Source organism: Myodes glareolus, chromosome 11 (assembly GCF_982192425.1).
Source record: "Myodes glareolus chromosome 11, mMyoGla1.1, whole genome shotgun sequence".
In the NCBI taxonomy this organism is placed as follows: domain Eukaryota; kingdom Metazoa; phylum Chordata; class Mammalia; order Rodentia; family Cricetidae; genus Myodes; species Myodes glareolus.
In genome coordinates, this window is record NC_142036.1 from 41,832,198 (window position 1) to 41,859,909 (window position 27,712).

The window sequence follows — 27,712 nt, forward strand, 5'->3', positions numbered from 1 at the left end:
GCACCAGAGTCTCCCAAGGCCTGGCTAGATAAATATGGCCATAGCTCGAAATTAAGAAACGCAGAAAGCAGAATTCTGATCTACCAACATCTGTGAAAAATTAAAATACTGGGCTGATTTTAGCACTCGCCATTGTAAGAGCGGCAGAAGTTCATGTGAATGCAGACAGCATCTACTCCAAGGTGGTCCAGTCTCCAATCTGAATGGCATAAGCCAAGAACATCCTATATCAACTACAGTTTTAGCAGTAAAAGATGACTTAAGAATAATCTGACAGGATATCCTTAATGTTTTCATATATCCAGCCTTCCATTCCATTTCCTAATTGAGTGCATTTGGCTTTAATTCCAGAAACAGAGATGCATCAAAACCATTCCAATATTTGTGGATAAGAGCCGAAAATGATATTTGTGTGAAATGGACACAGAAAAGCACCTTACATATCTCTGAGAACCACCCCTGATTAAAAGACATTAAGAAATGGGGGAGGGATGTTTCCCAATTACAGAAGTTGGGGAAAAAAAACCCCACATATCCTGTAAGTAATTTCACAGATCCAGTATGAAGCCATTCACTTCCCAAACTCACTCCCAGGGTACCTTTTAGGAAGTAGAGCCACACATAGAAACAGTGCAAGCTATAGCAACAGCAATGTCCCTCTCAGCTGTGGGCCTTCGGCACCACCAAGGACAATGAAGTCTTACCTTGTGGCTCACAATAGAAATGTCAGTGGTTTTGAATGGTTAAGCCTGGCAGGGTAGTTTCTTTCCATCAGACCAACTTCAAAGAAGTATATAAGGTATTAGACTAGGTGTTCTTTTGAAAAATGTATTATTTCATGAGTATGTCTCCATGTATGTCTGTGTAACTTGTGTGTCTGGCACCCCAGGAAGCCCCAAAACAGTATCAGATCCCCTGGAGTGGCAGGCAGTTGTGACCTCCACATGGGTGCTGGGGAGCAAACTCAGGTCCTGAGCACAAAGTCCAAGACCAGGCCTTCTTGTTAGGGTTCAGAGTTGATGATTGTCACAGCAGTGGTCCCTTTGATCAGTTTGACTCTTGGAGGAATGGAGTCATTCTTACTGAAATGATAGCTATTAAATTCCTCAAATCAAGACTAATGTAATCATTAAATAAGGAGAACCACGTGGAGATGGGATCAGGAATTGGGAGCCTCTTTTGAGACTTTAGGCACAATTTGGTAGGGGTCCTGATGTCTTTTCTGCAGTCAGTGCTTCTATCACGGCCCACTGGAGACTTCGTCTGGTGTTGATGATGTTTTACATTTCTCAGGATATTTTTCTTACATGAGAAATGATAATCTCCACAGCTAACTATTGCTTTGCAGACTGGAGGCCAGGACACCTCCAGTGACCCACAGGAGACATCTCCAGACACTGCCATTTGCCTGGGATCCGTCCCACAACATCTCTCTTCCCTCTACACCACTTACACAATACACCTGGGATCCGTCCCACACCTCTCTTTCCTCTACACCACTTACATAATACACCTTCAAGCTGCTTAACTTAGATCTTCTCAAAAATATATTTTGAAAAACTATTTTATTTATTTAGAGCTACCAAATTCAGTCTTTAAGTTTGTACCCTTATAGCCATAAAGCAAAGGGCACTGGGATAACTTATTAGGGAAAAGTTTTTACCAATCTCAATGGTAGGTAGTTAGAACTATTGTCTACTGCTTTAAACATATGAGAAATTATGTCTCAAAATCTGCATATGGCAAGGTCCACAAGAGCTGATGTGGTCACATTACTATCAAGGGAGTGAGCACGCCAGCTGCATTAGTCACTGATGGGTATACATGACTCCAGTGGGCATCCATGGACCACAACCTAAATTCCAGTTGACAGTGCACACAGTTTTGGAAAAAGAATAAGTAAATATAACAGGAGCTAAGGAGACTCCAAGCCAGTCAGTCTTCCTTTTCTCGCCAGTGTTTCCCATTAGATGCTGGACTCCTGGTTCTAGGTCCAGCTGTGTTCTAATAGGAACACTTCCCATCAGCGTGCTGCCTTCCGAGCCCGTGAGGACATAGATGCTTTTGTGCTTTGGAGTTATAAGGACATGAACCTTTACAGACTTGAAAGTATACCTTTAAAATGCTTGCCCCCCCCAATACTAAGCAACTGAGAACAGATAACAGGTCCCTTTGCTGTTGAAACGACTGGCGTGTACATTTTAGGGGACAGGTGGTGTGGTCCATACCTGGACACAGCCGGGGATTTGCAGTTTCCAAAGGTGGCCTGCACCGGAGCCGGTGCTGCTGGTCTGAGGGGAAACAGGGTTTTACAGGATGGGAGTGAGAGATGTGTTTTATCTTCAGAACTCTGCTCTCACATAATCTTTAAAATTGACAATTATACAAAACATATCTATTGTTCTCATAACGTTTAAATAAATTAACACAAAGTGTAAAGTACGGCCTTAGTTTTCATCTTCCTCATCCTGCTTAATTACTGGAGTACCTAAAATGAGAAAGAAAATATTATTTCTTGTCTCTTTCTTTTCTGGTTTTTAAGACAGGGTCTCTCTATGCAGTCTTGGCTGTTCTGGAACTTGTTATGTAGACCAGGCTGGATTTGAACTCAGAGATCCTCCAATCTCCAATCTCCACCTCCAGAGTGCTGGATTTTTGTTGTTGTTTGTTTTTGAGTCAGGATCTCTCTCTCTCTCTCTCTCTCTCTCTCTCTCTCTCTCTCTCTCTCTCTCTCTCTCTCTAACCTTGGATGTGCTGGTACTCTCTAGACTAAGCTGGCCTTGAACTCAAAGATCCACCTCCTCTGTCTCCTGAGTGCTGGGATTAAAGGCAGGCACCATCATGTCTGGCTATTTACTGAATCTTTTTATTTTTACATGGCAAAATTCTGTCTCAAAAAACAAACAAATGAATAAAACAGAACCCCAATCTAATGTAGTCCCTGTGGGTTTGTGAACATGAGTATAGTGTCCCACCAGAAGTGTCAGATCTCTCAGAACTGGAGTTCTATGTGTTTGTGGGATGCCTAGCTAATGTGGGTGCCTGGATCTGAACCCAGCTGTCATGATTATATAGCAGTACTCTTAACCACTGAGCTACCTTTCCAGTCCTTCCATCTTCTGTGGGTTTTGGGGATCAAATGCAAGTCTTTATGTAAGGATTTACACTTGCCTTCTATTTGTAAGGCAAGCATGTGACCAACTGAACCATTACACTAGTCCATGTTTATGACAATGGTGATGATTATACATGTTGAAACTTATCAAACTCTATACTTTGGATATGTCAAGTTAATTGTGCTAATTATACCCTAATTAAGTTGTTTCTTGTTTTGGGTACAGAAAGCAGATACTTAAGGGCCTGTGGGTCTCTAACTCCCATCACAAGGACAGAGAACAGTTTTCTTCCTTAGGGAGATATATGAGAATAAACTGTGCATGTTTTTTAACTACATACATCTTCTTAACTCTCCTTAGAGAGTCTGCAGAGTTCCTCTAGTGCAGTGGTTCTCAATCTTCCTAATGCTGCGACCCTTTAACACAGTTCCTCGTGTTGTGGTGACCCAAACCAGGAAATTATTTTCGTTGCTACTTCATAATGGTAATTTTGCTGCTGTTATGAATCATAATGTAAATATTTTTGGAGACAGAAGTTTGCCAAAGGGATCAGGTTGAGAACCACTGCTCTAGAGGGCTGGAGCCCCACTTAACAAATGCTGTAGCTACCTGCTGTGGATAAAAGGTTTGACTGTAGAGTGTCAGTGGTTATAAAGAAGGGGTGAAGAGTCACACCCAGGGCTGCGAGAGTGCAGCCGGGTGAAGTGTGGCTGTCGTGTGAGGCACTGATGAGGATGACATGGAAATGCATCTTTGGGGCAGCACAGCAGTCGCCATCACCAGCACTGAGCGCTTCCTTTCTCCATTCAATCAGTCGGCTCGTTAGCTGTGTGCAGGATTGTTTTACAAACAGAAATGAAAGCAGAAAGAGACCACAGACTTGCTTTATCTCTGAAAAATGTCAGAAGGCTGAGAAGAATCTGTTAGTGGGAAGACACAGAATTCTGTGAGGAAGGTGCGTGACAACGCCTCCCAAATTAGGAAGGTACTTCCCGAGGATGGCAGGAGAGAAGTTCTAGAACAGAGGACCCTGGCCCTGGTTTTTAACACTGCTGGGATGGAATGGATGCCTGTGCTTTACCTAAGGAGAGAATCCTGTGCTCACCATAGACCTCATTCAAAAACAAAAACCAACCCAGCAAACAGGAGGCCTCTTCCACAGCCCAGGTGGACATCATGGCTGTGACAGGGAATAGTCAGATGACTCCTACAGGAGTCTCGGGAGTGGGGACAACTGATGCTTCTGCTATACTCACTGGGGACCGCTGACCTACAACTTTTCCTCATGACTTGCTTTATAATGATGGCATCATCCAGAGATACACATCTCTGGATGTGTATAGCTGGGTGTGGTACCTTTAATCCCAGAACTTGTGAGTTTGGGCCAGCCTGGACTACATCAGGAGTTCTGGACTACATCAGGAGTTCTAGACTATATGGTAAGACCCTGTCTCAAAAGACAAACAAAAACCCAACAAACAAAAATGAATGTCATACTAAATTTCTTGATAGTCCAGTTGAATTAAATTGGAAGGTGGAGTTCAAAGCCAAAATAAATTTATACTGAGATATTTTGTCATATGCTTGAGTTTCTGGATTATTTAAATATTTCAAGATAATTATAATGTATTATTTAATACTTTGTGCTAAGAACAACATTTAACAGATTATTTCTCTTAATCCTCATAACAACACTATGCTATACCCTTTAATATGATTACTAATGGTATTATTGTCTCTAGCTTTTATATTACAAATGAACAAGGCTTCGTAAAATTCATTAGCAAGCATAATTTTCGAGCTGGGACTTGGCCCAGTCAGTTAGGGACATCTACTGACATAACACGGACCTCAGGGACTGGGAAACTAAAGTCACGGGGGAGAAAGTAAGGGGAACAAGATAATTCTGATTAAATTGTGAAGGGCAACTACTTGTCATTTATGCCCAACTATCCCACAAAATAACATTCTTAGAACTTGGGAATAAGCCTATTCTGTACAGGATTTATGCCTAGGAGTTTCTCATTATGCTTGGCCTAAAACTGGATGATCAAATCACAGAAGAACAGAAATGGCCTTAACAATGAGAGACAAGCTCCCTTTTCTCCAGTTTTGCTCTTTCTCATAATCCTATCCAAAGTTTCAGGTTTTGCACCCAGGAAACCCTTCCCAGCTGGCCAGGGCCACTCACCATCCAGCTTTTTCAGCTTTGGCACTCTCTTGGTCGCTTCATCGATCCAGTTGCCCTCGGCAGAATGCTTCTCCTCCAGCGGGTTGCCTACGAACACCAGGTCTTCCAGGCATGGCAGTTCTGCCAGTTTCACAAATTCAGCTGCAAGCACACAGAACACTGTTCATGCTGATAAACTGGGGTCAAACTCATACAGTTTTGGAGACAGAATTCAATCACAGACTCCATTTGTGACCATGTGGGTGTGGTTTAAGATTTTAAAGGATATGGGAAACTTTATTATATAAAGTCATCATCTGAGGATATTAGGGGGGGGATGAAGACCTATCTCTTCTGCCTTTAATGCTAATCTAGTGATGGGTCAGAGAAGGGTCAGTGTTGAAAATAACAGTAGATTAATCTCAGAGGTACTGTATCAGTGGAGGATGCGTCAGCCTGCCTTTGTCTTTGAGTTCTTGAAGCAACTCATTCAAATCCCTATTACAAACTTGCAACAGTTTTAGAAATATTATCTTACTCTCTTCCCCTCTCAGCTGTGAACTGAGCAGCTGGAATAATGTTCACATCCAACATGTTTTTCAAGCACCTGGCATAGTTCATGCTGTATACAGCATGGCATTAGAACATGCTGAAGGAATAACATACAAAAAGAGACAAAGCAACGTAGGCAGCAAATCAGTCTTTCACGTTTATTGAATTTAAATGACTTTCTTTAGCTTTGGATAATACACTTTTTTCATGGCCAGCATCTATGCAACCATAAAGTCAGTGTGTATGTGTGTGTGTGTGTGTGTGTGTGTGTGTATGTGTGTGTGCACTCACATGTACATGTGCATGGATGTGGAGACCCGAGGTTGGTATTTTGGTGCCTTCCTCAACTCCTCGTTACCTTATTTTTTGAGGTAGGTCTCTCACTGATCCAGCTTGCCGGACTGTTCACAAGCCCAGATTTCCCTGCCTCCACCTCCCCACTACCATTTGGATTACAGATGCCCATTGTCTATTCCTGGCTTTTACATGGGTCCTGGGGATTTGAACTCAGGTCCTCATGTTTGTGAGGCATGAAGCCATTTTCCTAGGCCTAAATAAATAGCTAAATATACACTTCCATATACTTCTTATATTTAAAATTTGGGAATTCCTAGAGTTATTCCCAAAGCTGTTTTTCTCTGCATTTAAAAATAAAGGTTCTGGTGGTTGGAGAGATGGCTCAGAGATTAAAAGCACTGGCTGCTCTTCCAGAGGTCCTGAGTTCAATTCCCAGCAACCACATGGTGGCTCACAATCATCTAAATGAGATCTGGCGCCCTCTTCTGGTGTGCAGGCATACATGCAGGAAGAACACTACATAATAAAAAAATCTTTACAAAAAAAAAAAAAAAGGTTCCTGTTTTATGTATTTTCCCTTAACTGGGTACTTTCTCTTTTTATTAGTGTGTTGTGAGGTAAGTCTCACCACCTCAAGCTCTGTACTGCCTCGGCATCCTGCGTGTGGGGTCATCACACGCAAGCCCAGCTCTGCTGACTGTTTTCTATGAGCTGAGCAGGATGCAGGAGACTAGCAAGAGCTGCTCTCAGCTTACCCCAGTCTTTTACCAGGTTATTAGACATGTAGAGAATCTTCAGCTTCTTCATCACATGGATCCCTTTCAGCTTCTCAATGAAATTGTAGGAGATCCACAGTTCTTCTAACGTGTCTCCTACTGCTTCCTGGAAAAGACGGCATCTGATTGACATTCTCATTTTTTAACCCATTGTGTTTCTTTCCTTACAAACATATGGAACAGCTTCTAAAGAGATCTGAGAGTTGTCTGCCCGCTTGGTGAAGAGATGACACTCTGGAAGTTCCAGTTCACGAAGGGGATGAAACAGAACATTCCCTACCCTATTAAGTGGATCTGAACTCTGTTCTCCAATTGCTTCACAAACATTCAAGAATAGCTACTGAAATCACCAAAAGGAGAAGTAATGGCACAATTCCATCATGTTTATTGAATAGTAGTTTCAAATTACTTTCTTACAGGTTATAATATTCGATCCTAAGAAAACTTAAAAGTAGACAAACCAACTTAGTTTCTGTATTATATAAGGCGCTATCTCAGATCTCACATTAAGTCCCAGAACTTGCTCTAAGATTAAGACTTTTCCCAAGATCAATTATTAAAACATTAAGAGAATTTTACATTCTATGAGCTCACAGATCCAGAACATACCATGAGCATTTTATACTATTGCTATCATATCTACCCGTCCCTCAATCCACATCATCACTGTGTGCACGGGCATCATTCCTGAGGAGCTGCCTACCTTGCTCTGAGACAAGGTCTCTCATTGGCCTGGGGATCACCAATTTGACTGGGCTGGCTGGCCAGCAAGCCTCGGGGATCCCATCTCTACATCCTCATCTCTGGGATTATAATCATATATTATTACTCTTTCTAAGTGGGTTCTGAGGGTCAAATACAACCTTCTTATGCTTGTGGAGGAAACACTTTACCAACTGAGCTATCTCTTCAACCCCATCTTATTTTGATATATGAAATTCAGTTTTAAACACTGAGTCTTTCTATTACAGCTTAAAAGTTATATTATACTGCCTCTTAAATGTTGGACAATCACAATTTGCACAAAGATTTTCAGTAGACATTAGACAAATGCAATGATCTTTTCCTTTAAAACAAAGTACTAGGCAGGGCTCACTGTTTCTGCTGTGTGTCTCCCTTACCTCTTACAATTTACATCACTCACATGGTAATGTCTGGTGGGCCCAGGTCGAACTCTGGGTAACTGTCCCTTAAAAGACTATGGACAGAGTAAGATCCTTAATGCATTTCCCATAATGGTAAACCAGGGAGGATAGGTGAGAACAGGGTAGCCTGTGCTAACTCTACCATCTCAACCCCCATATTCATCTCAGTTTTAACTTCCCAACTAGAAAGTACAGGAAAACGTTAACCACTCTATCTTGGCACTCCTATATCAGGAGATTGGAACTTAACTAAGTTTTCTAAACTAATGTTCTGACGTCTCCCAAAGGATCTAATTACAATATCACACAAAACTTTTAGAGCAAGAGAATTAGTCTTCAGATAACTTATATTTCAGTCTATACAATTTTATTGCCTTGGATTCCTGTCTTTCTCATGTCTCCAATAAGGGCGATGAGGTAGCAGAAAACTACACATTAAATACTGAGAAGACTTAGGCCTCAACTGAGTTGTAGCCAGGGTGGGACGTGGTTGAGCATGCATCATGCTCCAGGTTCGGTCCTCAGTATCCCCTTGCAAGCACTGAAATAGAACAACTAAGGGTCTCCCTTTGTGAGAGTATGATAGAGCTTCTGGGAGTAGGAAGGTTTTATTGGCTGTCATTAAGACTCTGATCTTGAACCATAGAGTGACAAATCGTTACTGTTTGATTAGTATAAAGAATTCAGATAATATAATATTGCTTATAAGACTTTAGAATGCATGATTTCTAAACACTGAGGACTGTTTGTGACTTACTACACAGGAATACAGAACAAATAGTCCCGCACCCACCAGGAGGCTCTGGGGCTTACACTGAGCCTTACATGTGCAGGTAAGTGCTCTACCACTGAGTTATAGCCATACCTGAAACAAACAGCCTATTACCTCGTATACCATGACTTATGGAAGAAAAGTCACACCATTCATTTCAGCAATGAAAACTATAAACTCCCAGGAATACATTTTTGCTCAAGAAATGTAGCAGGTCTTATAAAATGTAAATGTATTTAACTTTATTGAAGAACAACAAAATGCACAAAATCTTCCTGTAAAAAATTTTATTGTTATAAAGCCATCAATTCTTTCAAATACATCTATTTAATGCATTTCCATTACAATTTCCAAAGGGATTTATGCTCTGGATTATGACAAAGTGATTCTCAAATTTCTCCAGAGTAAACACTCAGGAAAAGTCATAAATATTTTACAAAGGAGAGAGGACTTGTCCTAGTAGATATCCCAAATAATATAAAGCTAAAGAAAGAAGGCAGCGGACAGGTAGCAGGATTTTATGAAGGGAATGAGAGAACTCTAGCCAAGTGGGAACTCACTCACATGTACAAGAGTTTGGTGGGCAGCATTTCCAAACTGTGGGAAGAGGGCTTGAACAAATCCTCATTTTTATTTATGTATATTGTTAGCATGTGTACCTGTGTACCATAAGCATGCAGTACTTGCAGTGGACAGAAGAGTGTGTTAGATACCTGGGACTAAAGTTACAGACTGTTGAGAGCTGATAGGTGGGAATGGAAATCAAACCCAGGTTCTCTGGAAGAGCAGCCAGTGCTCTTAACCACTGAGCCATCTCTCCAGCCCCCAGAGACATTTCTGTAAATGGTTAGTCATTTAGAGAAACAGAAGGAAATAATATTTGATCCTTAGATACACATAAAAATAAACTCTAGATGGATTAGAACTTTATGTATTTGGTTTATGTGCACGTGCGTGCATGTGTGTAGAGGCCAGAAGTCAAGTTGAGTGTCTTTCTCTATTAGTCTCCACCTAACTTTTTGAAACAGGGTCTCTCACTAAACCTAGAGCTCACCATTAAGCTAGGCTGGCAAGTGAGTCCTCAGAATGTTCCTGCCTCTATTACCGAGCTCTCAGACAATAAGTATGCCCTGCGCCTGGCTTCTTTACAATCTGGGGTCCAGACTTGGGTCCTTCACTCACTGGGCTCTGGTATAAATTTCTGAACACTGTAGACAGGTGTGATGCTTCATGTCTGTATTCCTAGCATTCAGGAGGCGGAGGCAGGAGAATTGCTGTAAGTTCAAAGCCAACTTAGGTTACAGAGGTTTTGCCTCAGTTTGCCTCACTGTACTCATTAACACCTGATGCACAGTTATCTTTTAGAATTTCCCACAACCATAATGTGAGTTCAATGAGAGCAAAGACTGTTTTATTTTGTTCTTTTCTGGTTTTTCTTTTTTCTTTTCTTTTTTTGATCGATATATTATGTATGCCTGCAAGCCAGAAGAGGGCACCAGATCTCATTACGGTGCTTGTGAGCCACCATGTGGTTGCTGGGAATTGAATTCAGGACCTCTGGAAGAGCAGTCAGTGCTCTTAACGGCTGAGCCTTCTCTTCAGCCCTTTTTCTGTTTTTTCAAGACAGTGTTTCTCCGTGTAGCCCTGGTTGTCCTAGAACTCATTCTGTAGACTAGGCTGGCCTTGATCTCAGAGAGCCACCTTCCTCTGCTTCCCAAGTGTTGGGATTAAAGGTGTGCGCCACCACACCTGGCTCAAAAAAGATTTTAAATTTTGACATGTATCTAGTGTTTAGACAAGTCCCTGCTTAAAGCAGGTATTCACAGGGTTAGAGAGGTTAAAAACAGTTAAAAGTGTTTGTCCTGGCCGGGCAGTGGTGGTGCATGCCTTTAATCCCAGCACTCGGGAGGCAGAGGCAGGAGGATCTTTGTGAGTTCGAGACCAGCCTGGTCTACAAGAGCTATTTCCAGGACAGGCTTCAAAGCTACAGGGAAACCCTGTCTCAAAAACAAAAACAAAACAAAACAAAGCAACAACAACAACAAAAAGTGTTTGTTCTGTAACCAGGACCCCCATCTGAGAAGCAGTTTGGATCCCAACACTTACAAACAAAGCCAGATATCCCTACAAATGTCCAGATCTGAGGGCAACAGAGACAGACGAATCCTTGAGTCTTGCTGGCTTCTTTCTAGTCTAGCTAAATCCAGACTCAAGTTTCATGTTCAAGAAGAAACTTTGCTTCACCAGATATAGGTGAAGAGCAGTATTCATCTACCTAGAGATGGTTCATCCAGCAACAACATTTGCTGAAGATCTGAGTTCAATCCCTGGGACTCACATGGTAGAAAAAAAATGTGACTTGCAAGTTGCCCTCTGACTTTGCCATGTATAACTTTGTACACACACACACAAATGTAGGCCAGTGATATGACTCAGTAGGTAAAAGGGGTAAAAGGGTTTACTACCAAGCCTGATAACCTAGGTTTAATCCCAAAGCCCACATGATAGAAGAAGAGGCCTGAGTCCCAAACAATTTCCTCTGACCTCCATAGCATGCCATGGTGAAACACACACAAACAATAGTAGGCATTTAGGAAACATGTCAAATGGATTCACTTAATGGATTAGATGAAAAAATCTGCATATTAAATTTTAAAAGGAGACACAGAGCTAGTGAGACAGCTCAGGGCACAAACATGATTTCTTCCCCGTCTGAGGACCTGAATTAAATTCCCAGGACCAGATGTGGAAGGACTTGATTCCCTCAAGTTGTCTTCTGACATTCACATTCATGCCATGGTACAAGCATAAACACACACACATACAAAATAAATATAATGTAAAAATAAATGAATAAAAATAAAGATACAAAGCAGAGTGCACAGTACAATTCTACTTTACAAACTCCTCAAAGCAGCCAAGCAATCGTGAGCAGTTTTAAACTGTCAGTGGTTTGTTGGGACTTGTCCTATTTGGTTTACAACTGTAAAGGTTCTGCAATAGAAAACCATTATTTTTATAAGAAAAAAGTATATGCTTTTTAAAAAGTAAAACAGTAACCTACCAGTCCATTGAGGTTCTTTATGTTGTTTCTTCCTAAGGACAAAATCCTCAAGTTTTCTGTCGTGGAAAAAAGGCATTTTGTTTATGAGAAATATACAAGCAACTATCCTCAGTCTAGTAGAACAACGCCCCTAAGAAAGGGTGTAGAATAAATACCTCTATACAGTGAGTTAAAAAGGCTCTACTACCAAATAGGTAATGGAACTGGCAAGACAGCTTAGCGGATGCTTGCTGCCAAGTTTGATGAATTGAGGTCACTGTTCAGGACCCACACTGGAGTGGACCCCACAAGCAGTTCCTTTCACCTCCACAGTCATACAGGTTACTTCAGTTACAGAGAAATCAAAGAGAGGAAAATAGGCATAGTGGTGCATAGCCTAAATTATTAATGAGTCAGCAGAAATGGGACCCAGGCACCATCTTAGACACGTCTAGCAGTAGCTAACAACGGCAGTGAAGGATGGGGATGGACACTATGGCTAGGCTATGAGACATCCCCCTAAAAGGCTCATGTTTTAAAGGCTTGGTTCCAAATGCAACAGTGTTCAGAGGTGAAACTTTGGGGAACTGACTGGGGCATGATGGCTTTGATCTCATTAATAGATTAATTCATTGATGGACTTATAATACGTGGCATTAACGGGAAGTGGCAGGAAATAGGAAGTGGGAACCAAGGGGAAGAAGCAGGCCAATGTGGGTACCCTGGGAAGATATGCCTTGTTCCTGGCCCCTTTCTCTCTCTCTCTCTCTCAGAACAATCAACTTTCCTCCGCAGAGACATCCTGCCTCGGTGTCCACCTTGCCTCGGGCCCAAAGCAACAATTTAGATGAACTGACTGAAAATTCCTCCCTGCTACAGTTTCTCTTGGCATTCGCCATGGGGTAAGGAGTCTGACCGACGTGAAGATAGAAAAGCTTTCAGGCTGCAGCGATTCCTCTTGAGGGCTCCAAAAAACACATGTTCCCAGCTATAACCATTGCTGATCTTTTCTGGGTTGCTTTGTTTTGTTTTTAGTGCTGGTTTTATGTATGTCAGGCCAGCATTTCACCATTGAAGTTCATCCCCAGACTCCTCCCATTTTGAAACAAGCGTTCATTCTGTAGCCCAGGCTGGCTTAGAATTCATTATGTAGCCTAGGCTGGCCTTGAATTTGCAGTAACCATTCTGCCTGAGCCTCCCAAGTACTGAGATTATAGATTATGCAACACTATGCCTAACTTCAGTCCTTTCCCCTTTAAAAAAGGTTCTATTCTTGGGACAAGGTCCTGCAAAGGTTGCTCATGCTGGCCTCAAACTCAAAACTCCTTCCTCAGCCTTCCAAATAGCTTAAATTCTACTGTATACTACCACACATAGCTTTAGTCTTCATTGTAGATATACCATATACAATTCTATACTTTATATATATTGACTCACTTGACCTTTAACTGTATTAGTAGGTGAATGTTATTAAAATCTAAGGCAAATTATTATAAACATTCTCAATTTATGATCATGATGGTGGAGCTCTGGGAAGTCCTAGAGAGGAGGTGGCATTTAAATGTGGCATTCTTAATCATGACCTTAATTTCTTACAGGGTTTCTCTTGGGAGATGACGAGACTGTACTCAATGAGAAGCACTGTCTAAGCAAATGTTCAAAAAAGAATGGTACAGCCAGGCATGGTGGTGCACAATTTTAATCCCAGCACCCCGGAAGCAGAGGCAGGTGGATCTCTATGAGTTTGAAGCTAGATGGGTCTACACAACAAATTCTAGGCTAGCCAGGGCTACATAGTGAGTGAGACCCTGTCTCAAACAACAAGAACAAACAAACAAGCAAAAAAAATCAAACAAAGAAAACCAACCAACCAACAAACAAAAGCATGGTATGTTTATGTCTGAGAATGACTAGGGCAGTACAGGATTTTAGATGACTCTGACTGCAACATTGGGTATCAAATCTCTATTAGGCAAAGATGAATGATTAAAAGGTTTCTGATCTGGGAGAATGGTATCATCAGCATGAGAACTCTGGTGTCAGAGGACAGTTAACTGAAGAACAGATAGAAAAGATCACTTTGGATGCTGTTAAAAGAGTCAAAGGCCTTTACTAGGTCATGAAACCAGTGTAGTGTGTTGTGGGCTGGGTGAGTAGTTAAGTGCTAGCATGAAGACCTGAACCTGACTCCAAAAACCCATGAAGTGTTGGTGTGTTGTGCACTTGCAATCCCAGGTCCAGTGAGGTGAAGACCGCAGACCCCTGGGGCTAGCTGGCTAGCCTAGCCTACTTGGCCAGCCCCAGGCCAGTAAAAGGAAGACGACTTTTGAAGAATGATACCCTATGTTGGCCTCTGACCAAAGCGCACACAGGTGCACAAATTCAGTGTGTTATGACTGACTTAAAGACAGCACATTTTAAAATGCACATTAGAACTTATACTACAAGGGCATATGCTCTTTTCCAAACTATCCCAGTTTAGTGTGTACATTTGACCTGTATACTTATAGGAAAGAATAATAAGTTCAAATGTATTTTTTTTCCCTGCAAGACTTAAGGGGAAGCTAATGAGGCTCTACATAAAGGTTCTGCTCCTGGCAATGGGAAGCAGCAGTCATCTGAGAGGACCTTCACAGAAGACAGAAGACAAGAAACAGGGCTCAATGAGGGACTTGGAGCAGGGCTTGGTGGGACAGGCTAAATAATAGCTCCCCTAAAGATACCTACATGCCAATCCCTGTAGCCTGTGACTTTGCCTTTGTATGGAAGAAAAACCTTTGTAGATGTGTCCAAAGATCTTGTGATAGAGCCAGCACCCAGAGGCAGAGGTAGGCAGATCTCTATATGAGTTCAAGGCCAGTTTGATCTACATAGTGAGTTCTATCTAAGACAGGGATACATAGGAAGACTGTCTTGGATAACAACAACAAATAAGAAAAAAAGAAAAGAAAAAGAAAGGAAGGAAGAAAGAATGGAAAGATCTTCAGACAGGGGATCATTCTTCCTATCTGATGTGCCAAGTGTCCACGCGTCCTGAAGGGAGGGAGGCAGGAACTTAGCACAGAAAGAACAGGAGGTACTTTGACCTCAAAAGCAGAAAACCATGAAATTGGCATCATGCAGTCAGCAGTCAATGGATGTGGCAGCCACCACAAAATGGAACAAGCAGGAGAAAGAGTGTTCCGAAAAGACTCAGAAGGAGGCTTGATTTTTCGCTCAGTGAAACTGATTTCATATTTGCAGCTTCTAAAACTGTAGAGAATACACTTCTGTCGCTGAAGTCGCCACTTTAGAGTAGCCTTTGGAAACTGAGGAAGTAAGAAGCAGACGCAGGGAGGGCGGAGCATAGAGGGCACAGGACAGTGGGGACTTAAAATCTAAATACAGCAAGTTCGAAACACAGACAAGCCAAATCTGAACACCACCACAACAAAAGACAACAGAAAATCTGGCTGTCCTAGTCACCTCAACCTCAACTCCGTAAAAGTTTTCAAGGGACTTAAAAATATTCAGGTCTCACACCATCTTATTCTTTTTGGATAACCAAACTCAAGACATGGTTATATAGTTTCTGTCATCTGACACGTACTGCGGCTAAAACAGGTGCCAGCATCTGGAATGACACATGTCTCTGGAATGTTTGCTCCAATAACTAGAAACCCAAGCATCATCTGTTCCTGAGGATCACTTACTTAAGCCGTTCAGGTTGGCAATTTTTTCAATGCAGTTTGTAGACAGGGAAAGCTTCCTTTAAAAAAACAAACAAAAACTTTAATTACTCTAAAAAACCTAAGTGCAATGTCAGAAATTATTTCTTAATAGTAATAGTCCATGAAAGATTTTTAATTCATGTTTCTTTTTATACTTAATATATTTTCCCCTTCACTCAGAATTTATTCTTTCATTTTGAAATCTTACCCCCAAATGATTATAAAAGTTAATACACACTCATTATAGAGAATTAACAACAAACTTTTAAAGGGAAGTTTGGTGTTATCGATCAAATTTTTAGTACATGTATTCTTTGATTGAATATTTCATAGTCTTCCGAGATATCATTTTCAATGCATTTTATGAATGAAATTGAAGTGCAAAGCTGTTAAGCGATTTCCCCAATATTATGTAGTTACAAAATGGCAGGGCCAAAATTAAAACCCTAGAACATGTATCTTACCCTCATGATTTGAGTTGAAGAGGAATTATTCATTTTTAATCTGCTTGAAAAAGCAAAGCAATTACTACATAAACACTTGGTGAGTAAAAGGCCAGCTCTGCGTGTTTCCTATTCACCCACCCACTCCTGAGCACGACCAACAGAACACGGATGCCTTTAAGTCAAAGGCTATGGCTGGGAAAGAATTCTTTCATTTCTCTTTAGGCAATCTGTCCCAAGATGTCTGCAAAAAATATGAACAGCCTGGCTCTTTCTAAGTGGTTTCTGAGGTGCTTTATGTAGCTCACAGGCCTCAAACATGTTGACTCAGATAGTTTTATGATAAAAATATATTTGATAACTTTGAAGTCATAGTTGAAGCAAAACAATTTTTGTTCTGTGTTTTCATCACATGGAACAAGTTGCACTTGGTAACTAAACAAGTTTGCTTTTCCTTTTGATCCAAAGATATTAGTCTAATAGGTTTGCAGATACATGTCCAAGAATGGCCCAGTTTGCTTACTGTAAATAAGACACTAAGGTTTCACTAGGAGACCTTCTGCCTCTGTGAAATTGGGATTGGGTTAATCTCCTACAGAAAGGGCAAGTAAAGGAATCACAATTAGATAAGCGCAGGGTGAAGGAACCCCAAGAACTCTAGAGTATTCTCCAGTCCCAACAAAAGGCAAGGAAGTGTGAAAACAAGGAATTGTACTCTGATATGTACAATTGTACTCATCAGAGTACAATTTTCAAGTTACCAACAGAACTCTGCTAAAAACTGTACAGAACACTTAGAAAATAAGAATTAGTATCAACCTGATATTTAAAGTCCTGGGAAATAAGATTATAAAGTGAGTATAATTTGATAACAATTTGAGCTTTTCGTTTGTTTTTATGAAATAGTATCTCATTATCTGACCCTGTGCTAATGATCCTCCTGCCTCAGCCTTCCGGAGGGTGAGGCTACAGGCATATGCCACCATGCCCAGCCTAATCAGGATTACTCTCAAAGTGCTAATACTAGTCCCACGATGTACTGCAATTTAGGTTTACATTAATTCCTTTTTTCATATTTATTGTATTTTCTAGGTATTTTGAATTGTATTTTAAAGTTCTTTTTTTTTTAAAGGCATGTCTTGGGTATCTAGTAAGAAACATGACTTTGACTTTGGTAGGTAACTTTACAAGACAATGCAGTAGACTGTTAAATTTTGTTTCATTATTTTACTGCTGTATGGGGGTGGAACTCAAGGCCTCACACATACAAGAGCTAGGCAAATACTGTTCTAGTGAGTTTGATGACCTCCAGCCCACTTTTTTTTCTTTTTATCATTTGTGTATGCATTTAGTGTGCACGTGTGTACACACAGGAAGAGGCCTAATGTTGAGGAAATCGTTTCTGAATCATTCTCCATCACTCTTCCACCTTATCCATTGAGGCAGGGTCTCTCAATCAAACTCAGACTCACTGATTTGAAAGCTTGCTCTGGGGATTCCTTGAGGTTGGAATCAGCCGGCACTGATGTGGGTTCTGGAGGTCTGAACCACAGTTATCAATGTTTGGCAATGTAGGCTGATGTTAATTTAACCACTGACCCATCTCTCCAGTTTCCTTTCCTAGTCCTTTTTGTTTTTATTTTTTATTTTGAAAGTCTTGATAAGTTTCCCAGGTTAACTCTGCATATCATTCCCCTGCTTAGGAAGCAGACTGTACAACAAATCAATAAGTTATTGTGTTATTTGACTTTTTCAAAAGACTAGGTAACTTCTGTCTACAACTACTGTATAAAAACTGCATAAAATGTACTGTTTGGTATCATTCAATCAATAATCCCATAAACCAATAATTTTTCACATTTTGCTTTGTCAGGGGAATCTACAATAAACAACACCAATAAAGACCACAGAAAGCAAACAAGTTTGTGTACGAAAAGGAAGGAAAACTTAACAATACTAGGAGGATGAGGGGGCCTTACTCGCAGTTGGCAAGTGTGGACAGAGATGCGTCCATCTTCTCTATCGGGGGGATCTGGGCATACAGTTTTATCTCTCTGGCCTCAGACGGCCTTTGACCGGTCTTTTCTTCCTATGGAAAAAAATAATGTGGCACAAAATCATCCTTGGTTATAACGTGGGGACAAAAAAGGTCAGAATTTCACGAGGCCTTTCAATGTTTGTCTCAGAATAACTTTATGCTTTATAACTTTATGCTTTTTCACTCACTGGCTTTTGTACTTGTTGGCTTTAACAGCCATGTTTCTACACACCCAGGCCAGACAACTCTAAAGTCCTCACAAATGAAAATAAGCAGGAAAGAACTCCCATTTGTCATATTTTAAATTCTTTAAGAGTCTCTTAAACAGCAGCTGAGCAGTGGTGGCGCACGCCTTTAATCCCAACACGCAGGAGGCAGAGGTGGGAGGATACGCTGGCATCTTCATGTCTTCACCCTTCAATCCCCAGGGCTGGGCCCAGCATTCTGCATGACTTCTGGGGATTTGAACTCAGGTCCTTGTGCTTGGGCAGCAAACACTTTATCAATCAAGTAATCTCCCCAGCTTCTCTGTGCTTATTTTCATTACATTTATAGGTTAGGTCAATGGAAACTGACACTTAGTAGGTCTTCATTAAGTGTTGGGTTATTTGTGCCAACATGATGACCCTAGAGGATTCATTAGTGCAAAAGGCCCAGAAGGACAAATATTTCATGCTATAACTCATGTACGGAGGCTTATCTTTTTGAAGTCAAGAATAGAATAATGGCTATCGGAGGCTGGGAAGAACGGGATGATGGAAAGACAAAATGAGTCAGATAGGAGGAGCAAGCTGGAGTGTTCTCTGGCACAGGAGAGTGGTTATGATAAATCTGTATATTTAAAATGAGATTGTGTGCAATCAGGGTGGTATGGCCATAGATTAGGTATATATTTCTAAAGAACTATAAAAGGGGATTCTATGAATGTTCTTACCACAAAAAGGCAATAAAAATTTTGAGATCAGAGATATGATAATTACCTTGATATAATAATTATCTGCTTTAAATATGTATCAAAATGTCACACTGTACTCCATACATCTGTACAATCATATGTCAATTAAGACTTTTATATGTTAAAAAGAGAATGATGGGTTAAATTAATGAAAGAATATGTCTAATGTCTTCAAAGATCTTAATGACTGTTGGCCATAATGGAACTAGAAATAAAATCTAAAAAAACAAAATAAAACCAAATACTAGTTATTATGAATAAAAGATATTTTCCTAAAATGTAATTTAAGGAAGATTAAACCTGAGTCTAGTCTACACTCTTTAACAAATTTTGTGAAATATTTAACCCAGCAGAAGCGTGTGTGTGTGGTATATGTGTGTGTTCGTGTGTGTTGGTACGCGTGTATGATTGTGCCTGTGAAAATCAGAGACTGATGCTGGGTGTCCTCAACTGCTCTCTTATTTATATATCTACTTAGTTGTTGTTTGTTTTTTTTTTTAAACAGGATCTTTTTGAACTTTTGGTCAGCTTGCCCCATCACCTGAGTGCCGAGATTATAGACATGCACCATGGTGCACCGTTTAATGTGGTGCTGCGGATCAAATCTAAGGTTTCATAGACGAGTGGTATCCTACATTACCAGTTTAGTTTCATCCCCAGCATCTACCTTCACTTTTAAGACAGGTCTCCCACTGGACCTGGAACTCATAGATGCAGCTAGAGTGGAGGCAATGCCCAGGAATCTCCTGTCTCCAGCTCCTCAGCACCTGGTGTTCTTTGTGGGTGCCAGGGACCTGAACTCAGGTCCTTGTGCTTGTGCAGTGAACACTTTACAACTGAGCAGCTCCCCAGCCTCAAGAAGTACTCTTTATAAGGCAGTTAGAAAGAATACAGAAACTTACAGGCACCAACATAAAAATTAAGTACCTCATTACTCTACTCACTTCTGTCTATTTTCTCAGATACCCAGGCTACTGAAAGTCTTTTATTCAAAGTCTAGCTATAGAGCAGGAGAGATGCCTGGTTCAGGGGTGAGAATAGCAATTCACGAATTAGGTGTGTGTGTCATGGTAGTGCACTTGCCTAGCATGTGTAAAGCCCTGGGCTCCATCTACCCCCAGCACCACATGCACAACAGAATCCCCAAAGAGATCATTTGTCCAATTTTCCCCAGTGGTAATGTTCAGCAGAACTGTAACATATCACAACAGGGGTACTGCTATTTACAAAACCTGTCACTTTACCCAGACTTCTCCAGTCTGCTGCCTGGTATCATTGAGATATGTGTGTGTGTGTGTGTGTGTGTGTGTGTGTGTGTGTGTGTGTGTGTGTGTGTGTGCATTTTTTATATGTTAACTCCTATACAATTTCATCACTTGTGTATGCTCAGGCATCTATCACCACAGACAAGATAGCTAAACAGTCCCCAGATCAAAAGAATCTCTTGTGATGAACAGTCAGACATAAACACCAGCACAGATTCTTCCTTGTAGTTTCTAAAAGGAGGAAAACCCCGTGTACTCACCCATCTGGACAGGGCTTCTTTAATTGTTGTTGCTTTTGCCTTAAAAAGAAGAAAAAAAAAAGAAGGAAAGGCTGTGATTTGTTGATTTATTTTTACTGCAGTAATTCCCAGCCTTGGCTTCTACCATAAAGCATTCAATTCTTTCTCTGAAACTCTAAGCTATAAGCATGATTAACCTCCCAAGAGTCAAGTGATTTCTTTAAATACCTCTCAGAGAAAATACAGAAATCACTGTTTGATAGTCAAACATTTCACTCCAACTTAGTTTATAAAAAGTATATTGCTTTCAGTATTCAATATTAAAATAAATCTTATTTCACTGATTCTATACCTTTTTTTAAAACATCTTCTTTGTTTCTTGAGACATGGTTTTTCTGTATAGCCTTGGTTATCTTAGAACTCACCCTGTAGACCAAGATGGCCTCAAACTCACAGAGATCCGCCTGCCTCTGCCTCCCGAGTGCTGGAATTAAAGGCAAGCACTGCCACCACTACCCAGCCTTTTTTTTTTTTATATCTTAACATTGAAAAATGAATGTATATTCTAATTAGGAACAATTTACAGTTGCTGTGGCATGATAGCTGTGGTAACATTTTAGAAAAGTATTAATTTTATTTAATATATATTCCTTTTCCATGTCTGCAAAGGATAACCTGACAAAAAACTACTATGTGTAAATATATGTAAAATGGTAGTCAATAAAGAGTTCTATGAATAAGCACAAGAGGGCTGGAGAAACTGCTCAGTGATCAGAGGACTTGAATTTGGTTCCCAGCATTCATATAAAGCAGTTCACAACTATCTGTAACTCCAGCTCCAGGGAATCTGTATCCCTGGCCACTTACACACACACATACACACACACACACACACACACACACACACACACACAATAAAAATTAAGTGCAATGATGTAGGATGTCCTTAGGCAAGATTTATTTACTAAAATATAAATAAAATATCAATACAATACAAAAAATTCTAAGTGATAGGAGAGAACTTGGTATAATTTAATTCCAATTTGTTTTTCTTTCATAGTAGTACATAAAATGTTTCATCTTACAAGAAGTAGCATCTTTGATTCAATTTCATATACTTACAACTTTGAATGAACACAAAGGAAGATGTCCTTTATGAATTACTATTGGGGCTCATTTTTTTTAAAAAAGAGAAACCATAATCAAGAGCAAAAGAAAAAAACAAGCTACTACTACATCTAGAAAGTAGAGTACTGTACTAATAACTCTTAGGAAAACATAAAATGCTGTGGCACACCTCCATGCCCCAGTGGAGGGTGGGGGAGGGCAAAATCTGATAGGAAAAAGCTTCTATCTTCAGGTGTATAGCAAGAAAATACAGAATAAGAAAGAAATGAGTTAAGTATTCGACATACTTTAAAGATATCAGTGCAAACTCAAAAGAAGGCAGAAAAAAACAAAAAAGAAGTTAAACCCAGAAAAGGTTAATAACACTAAAAGGTGGTTCTTAAATCTTTTGCAAGCTTGATTGGGCAAAAATGAAAGATATACAAATAAAAAGAAGTATTAATAACTACATACTACAGAGATTCTAAAATTAAAATATTTAGGAGCAAAATATGGCAATAGCTTTAAGACCTAAACAAGATATGTATTCCTAGAAAAACAGGGCCCCAACTATCAAACCCTCTGAACAGATTACAATATATAAAGCATTCAAATGCTAATCAGAGGTTTTAGCCTGCTTTCCTCCCAAAGCTCCAAGACTGCATAGTTTACAGGTGAGTCCTAATATCCTCGAGAACAGGTATTTTTTTGTTTAAAAGTTGTTTCAAAAACCAGAAAATGTGGGAAAGCTGCACATTTATAATGCTATTTTAAACTGATGTCATAACCACATCACCAAGCTCTCTTTATTTTTCAATATAGATCTGATTCTGGAGACAACATCAGTGATGCATAATGACCATGATCAAGAATAGTTTATCCTGCTGGGCGATGGTGGTACACACCTTTCATCCCAGCACTTGTGAGGCAGAGGCAGGTGGATCTCTGTGAGTTCTAGGCCAGCCTAGTCTACAGAGTGAGTTCTAAAACAGCTATGTTTCTACACAGAGAAACTGTCTCAGGAGCCTCCCTCCCTCAAAGTTTATCCCAACAATGAAAGGAGCAAAACAGTCAACCTGTTTTGTCAATCACTAACTAATGGATTAAAGTGTGTGTGGGGTCACATTTATCTGAGTGCAGAAAAACATAAATGTCTACTGGATACTAAAAGCTCTCAGTTAAGAGGTAAAGGAAAATCCCTACATGATAAAAGCCAAAACAAAAACAACAACAACAAAAAGAAGCTGAAACAAATACCATACGTGGGGGAATTCACTTAGTTTAACAACTGTTCACTGTGTGTTTACTATGTAACAAGCATTCTTCTATGTTGTATTTTTCTTTCTTTCTTTTTCCTGAGCACTGAGATGACAGGCATGCACCCTCATGCCTGGCTTTCTATTTGTTTTTGACAAATTATTGGGCAAAACAGATTCCTGCCTTTCTAGAACTTACATCTATTAAAATAAGTAGATATTGATGTACGCATATAAAATATGCACAAATCTGATATATAAAACATGCATAAATCTGATGTATATAGCCATAGGTATACTATATGCATGTAAAATAAATAAATATAAAAAGATAAGTAAATATAAGCAAAATAAATAATGTAATAGAAGGTAAAAGTTATTTTAAAAACTGGGAGGTTTTTAAATGAGGTTAGTAAATGATTTCAGATTATATGCATCTATGTGTAGAAGACATTTATTATAAATAAGATGGTCCATATAGACTAACTTGGGCAGTAATATTAAAATACTTTTCTCTAGGCTCCCAAACACATCAAGGATGCCCATGATCACTGATTTGTCAATGTTTTAATAAAAGAAGTACAAATTGGAATGATCTAAGGAGCAAACTAAAGCGTCACCAAGTGCAGATGGCGGTCTATGTAGAAACCCAAAAGAATGAATCACTGTTAGTACAAATGGCTCAATGAGTGAAGCTAACCACAAAGTCGGGAGAAGGTGTTTTCTACTTGAAACCAATAAAAAGACTATGACACCATCTACTATATACAAGAAACTACCAAAATTCACAAATAAAAATTTTTAATTAGCAAAACTAAACTATGAATTAACAAGACATAAATAGCCAAACCCAAGTAACTAATACAACTATGAAAAATTGTTTGTATTCATTGAAAATCAAAAAAATTCAAAGTAAAACAAAAGAATACCATATATACACATTATATAAATCTAAAAATGTATATATAGTAAATATATATAAAATATATTACATATATATGCATTTTTGGTTTAGTAAAAGTTGCCCAGAATATATAGAAAGAGGAACTCCTAAGCAATTATGGGGGAAGTGAAAACTGCTCTACTCATTCTGCACGTGGAAAATGAAGCACACATAGACTCTTTGACTGCATACTCTTGCTTGTTTCCCAGTGAAATTCTTGCTTGGACCCATACAAAAGGGACACATAAAAGAACACTTTCACAACACTGCTGGAACAGAGTGGGAGGCAATCTAGCTACTTATTGCAATATAAGTTGCTATAGGATCTATAGGATACTGGTTCCTCTTACAGATAGGAGCCAAAAATTCCTAAGGAATCAAGTGGACATTATGCAGGGGTAGAGCTGGCCAGGTCAGTGGAGTTCATGGAAAGAATATAATTTCTACTCAGCTCCAGACAATTTCTGGCTGGTGGAACTTGCAGAAAAAGAGGTATCCTAATACTACATTTCCCCAAATATAAAATCTCCACTAATTAAATAATACATTATTTCATAAACCATTAAGTAAGAAGAGTTGCCAAGCATAGAGACATATGCCCTTGATCCTAGCACTCAGTAGGCAGTGGATCAAAAGTTTGAGACCAGCCAAGAATACATGACAAATTCAAGGCAAACCCAAGCTACCCAGAAAGTCCCTGTCTTCAAAAACAGAAAACAAAAAAAGTTATCAATTATCTAAAAGTATATTTTGATAATATTAAATGTGAATAAAAATTATGTCCACAGTGAAACATGGCACTTCTAATTTTCCAGAAAGACCAGGAACCTGAGTTTTTTTTAATTTTGTGTGTGTGTGTGTGTGTGTGTGTGTGTGCGCGTATGTGTGTACATGCACATGTGAGTAATAGTGATAGAAGTCAGAGGACAATTTCTGAGAACTGGTTCTCATTCTCCAGCACGTGGGTCTCAGGGTATGGTGCACATACTTAAAAAGTTCAAGTACTATGTGGGCCTGCATTTCTGAAGGGACCAGGCCTACCAGTATGCAGTCAGTATGAGGGAATACACAACTTCATGATTTTAACATTCTGGGCTTAATTTCTGTGCATTGATATAGTCCTGGAAACACACACCACACACACACACTCTCTCTCTCTCTCTCTCTCTCTCTCTCTCTCTCTCTCTCTCTCTCTCTGATAACTATACTGTTTTGCTATTTTCTTTTCTTGTGCAGTGCTAGAGATTCAACGTAGGATCTCGTTCCACCAGCGAGGTATAGTCCTACTCCCCCTCCCCAACAACGTGTTTATCTCAGACTAAGGATGACCTTCTGCCTCCACCTTCTGAGTGCAGTAATAACAGATATGTGCCACTATGCCTGATAAGTGCGGTGCTGGGGATTGATGCTGTAGCTTCACGAATGCTAGGCAAACACTCTTAACAACGTAGCTCTATCTTCAGACCCCAGTACTCACCCTTTATCAATAGCTCCAGTCGGAAGGCAACCTCGTACTTTGCTAAACAGTTTTGGCTGGGCTGGATCTGAAATCGTTTTCCAACTAATAGTTTGAAATACCAAGCATGTAAGCACAAGAGCGCGTGTTTTCTATGTTGACAAGCATCTTTAGTTAAAATCGTGGCTTCATGAGAACTTTGCCCAGACCACTGGTAGATTGCAAACCTAAACCAGTAGCGTTTCTCAAAGCGTGGTGAGTGCTCCCCAAAGTATGAATTATTTGAGCTGCATGGTCGAACATTCCTGAAAACCCCAGTCATATTAATAACCAATAATCTGCATTCCATCAAACTCATAATTATTCATATTGGAATTGGAGGAACATTGGCCTAATATATCCATCAAAGAGAGTTTTAACAGCGTCACCTAGCAACAGGACTCACACTCAAAGCCAACGAGGGCAACCGGGCACACCACAGCTTACTAACGCAGTGGCAGCAGGAGCCCTCAGGAATCAGCCCCCGCCCCTCCATCCCGCCAGGGGGTGAGGAGAGTTAAAATCACGGCTACACGAAGGGATCTCTTTATCACAGCCCCCATCCTATCACCTTTCCCACTCCAGTGCGCTTTCCCGAGAATTTCCAGCTGTCTTTCCTTTTCTTCTGTCAGAGTCCCTCCAGCTTAGCCCAACTTCCTGTCAGCCTCCGGCCTCCCTCCCCGCAGACCACCGCCTGCCCCGGCTGCTCCGGCCTCGGGCCTGCGGCTCCACGGAGCCAGCGTTCCCTTTTAACTCCCATCCGTAGTGCTAGCGCCCCGCCACCCTCCACACCCCACAGTTGCCCCTCTTTCCACTCTCAATCTCCTCCCGGGTTTGACGGTGAGGCCTGGAGGGTACTCACCATTCCGGCGGTTGCTACCGTCACTGCTCTGGTTGCTAGGGCCCGCCAGGGTCAGTGCGCAGGCGCACCTCCGGAGCGCTCAGTAGGCCGCACTGGCAGCGGTCCTTTCTCCCCGCCCTTAGGGTGGCGCGAGCAGGGCATTGTGGGACTGCTGGCGGACCCTCGGGTCCTCCAATCCCGTTCCTGCGCAGCTGCTGGTGTAGACCAGAACTCAACTACCAGGGGAGTAGATGATACTCTTTCCCAGTGCCAATATTGCCTTAAGCTTGAATTTTCAAACCTACTGATAGCATTGGCATTTCTGATATAAAAGAACTTTTTTTTTGTTTTTGTTTGAAGTCCTCCCTGGAAAACCGACGGGAAAGGCTAAGCTGTCTTCGGCAATTCGCTTTGCCGTCTAACTCAGTATAACTAGAGCTACATTCTGAACTTCTCTTTTCCTTACCTTAGATCCTCCGAGGAAAACTCAGGCGCCTGAAATCTCAGCTGCACACTTAAAAGTATTCCAAAGTGTTGGTTTTGTGCAATCGGGGTTATCTTTTTTTCTTCACTAAGAAGTCAGAAAATTTAAACAGACACATATTTTAATAGAGTTGCTAGGGACATGGAGAATAGAGTTGCACATATATACAGCTGCGAACAATTTATGTCACCTTTCTGGGAAGATTGTTGGTGATGTGTGTTTAAAAGCTTTAAAAAATCCTGAACCAGTTGGGTGGTGGTGGCGCACGCCTTTAATCCCAGCACTCGGGAGGCAGAGGCAGGAGGATCTCTGGAAGTTCGTAGGCCAGCCTGGTCTACAAGAGCTAGTTCCAGGACAGGCTCCAAAGCTACAGAGAAACCCTGTCTCAAAAAACAAACAAACCAACAAACAACAACAAAAAGCCCAACATGGGTAGCCACTGGGAAGTTACAACTTTTTTGTTTGTTTGTTTGTTTTTGTGGGGTGGCTTTTCAGGGCCTGTTGATTCTGCAGGTGGAGTGGAGTGGTCAGGTAAGGGCTAAACCATTTTTTATGGCCAGGGGCTATTGCCCGGAACAGTTTGATTCAGTTCCTCATGGCCTGAAAAGTATTGGTATTTTAAGTAAAAATTCAAGTTGCCCATGCAATCTAAATGATGTGATCCTCTTTAAAACCTTTATAGTGCACATGAAGGTGCGGAAACACGTTTTTAAAGGGGGTATTATACAGGTATAGCAGTTGTTACCAGAGAATTGTGTCTCTTCAAAATTCATATGCTGAAGTCTTAATGTCTGTGTCACAGTATCGAGAAACAGGGACTTTAAGATTAAGTGGGACCATAATCCAGGACTCATGTCCTTGTAAGCGTAAGAGACACAGTCCGGCAGTGGTGCACACCTTTAATCCCAGCTCTCAGGAGGTAGAGGCAGGAGGATCTCTGAGTTTGACGATAGCCTGGTCCACAGAGTGAGTTCTAGGACAGCCAGGGCTACACAGAAACCCTGTCTCAAAAAAAAAAAAAAAAAAAAGAAAAGAAAAGAAAAGAAAAGAAAAGAAAAGAAAAAG

General features: G+C 40.5%; 1 protein-coding gene across 2 annotated transcripts; it reads right to left on the reverse strand.

Annotated features, from left to right (window-relative positions):
* Positions 1-312: 312 nt before the first annotated feature.
* Positions 313-26,302, reverse strand: Dnal1 (dynein axonemal light chain 1). Of its 2 annotated transcripts, none has more exons than XM_048449135.3 (8): positions 26,185-26,302; positions 20,543-20,581; positions 18,004-18,113; positions 15,564-15,619; positions 11,893-11,948; positions 6,891-7,017; positions 5,308-5,448; positions 313-2,488 (listed from the first exon to the last, which is right to left on the reverse strand). In XM_048449135.3, exons 1-8 carry the CDS (start codon positions 26,185-26,187, stop codon positions 2,448-2,450), a joined length of 573 nt encoding a protein of 190 aa, XP_048305092.1. In that variant the 5' UTR covers positions 26,188-26,302; the 3' UTR covers positions 313-2,447. The 2 variants fall into 2 exon arrangements, with proteins under 2 accessions (XP_048305092.1, XP_085553516.1); XM_085697390.2 differs by lacking the exon at positions 26,185-26,302 and adding an exon at positions 25,305-25,397.
* Between the last annotated feature and the right edge of the window lie 1,410 nt (positions 26,303-27,712).

Coding starts and splice junctions, on each gene's coding strand:
- Dnal1 (XM_048449135.3), bottom strand. Junction 15,620..18,003: donor TCCACACTTGCCAACTGCGA/GTAAGGCCCCCT, acceptor GTTTTTTTAAAG/GAAGCTTTCCCTGTCTACAA. Junction 7,018..11,892: donor TAAAGAACCTCAATGGACTG/GTAGGTTACTGT, acceptor CGTCTTTTCCAG/GAAGCAGTAGGAGACACGTT.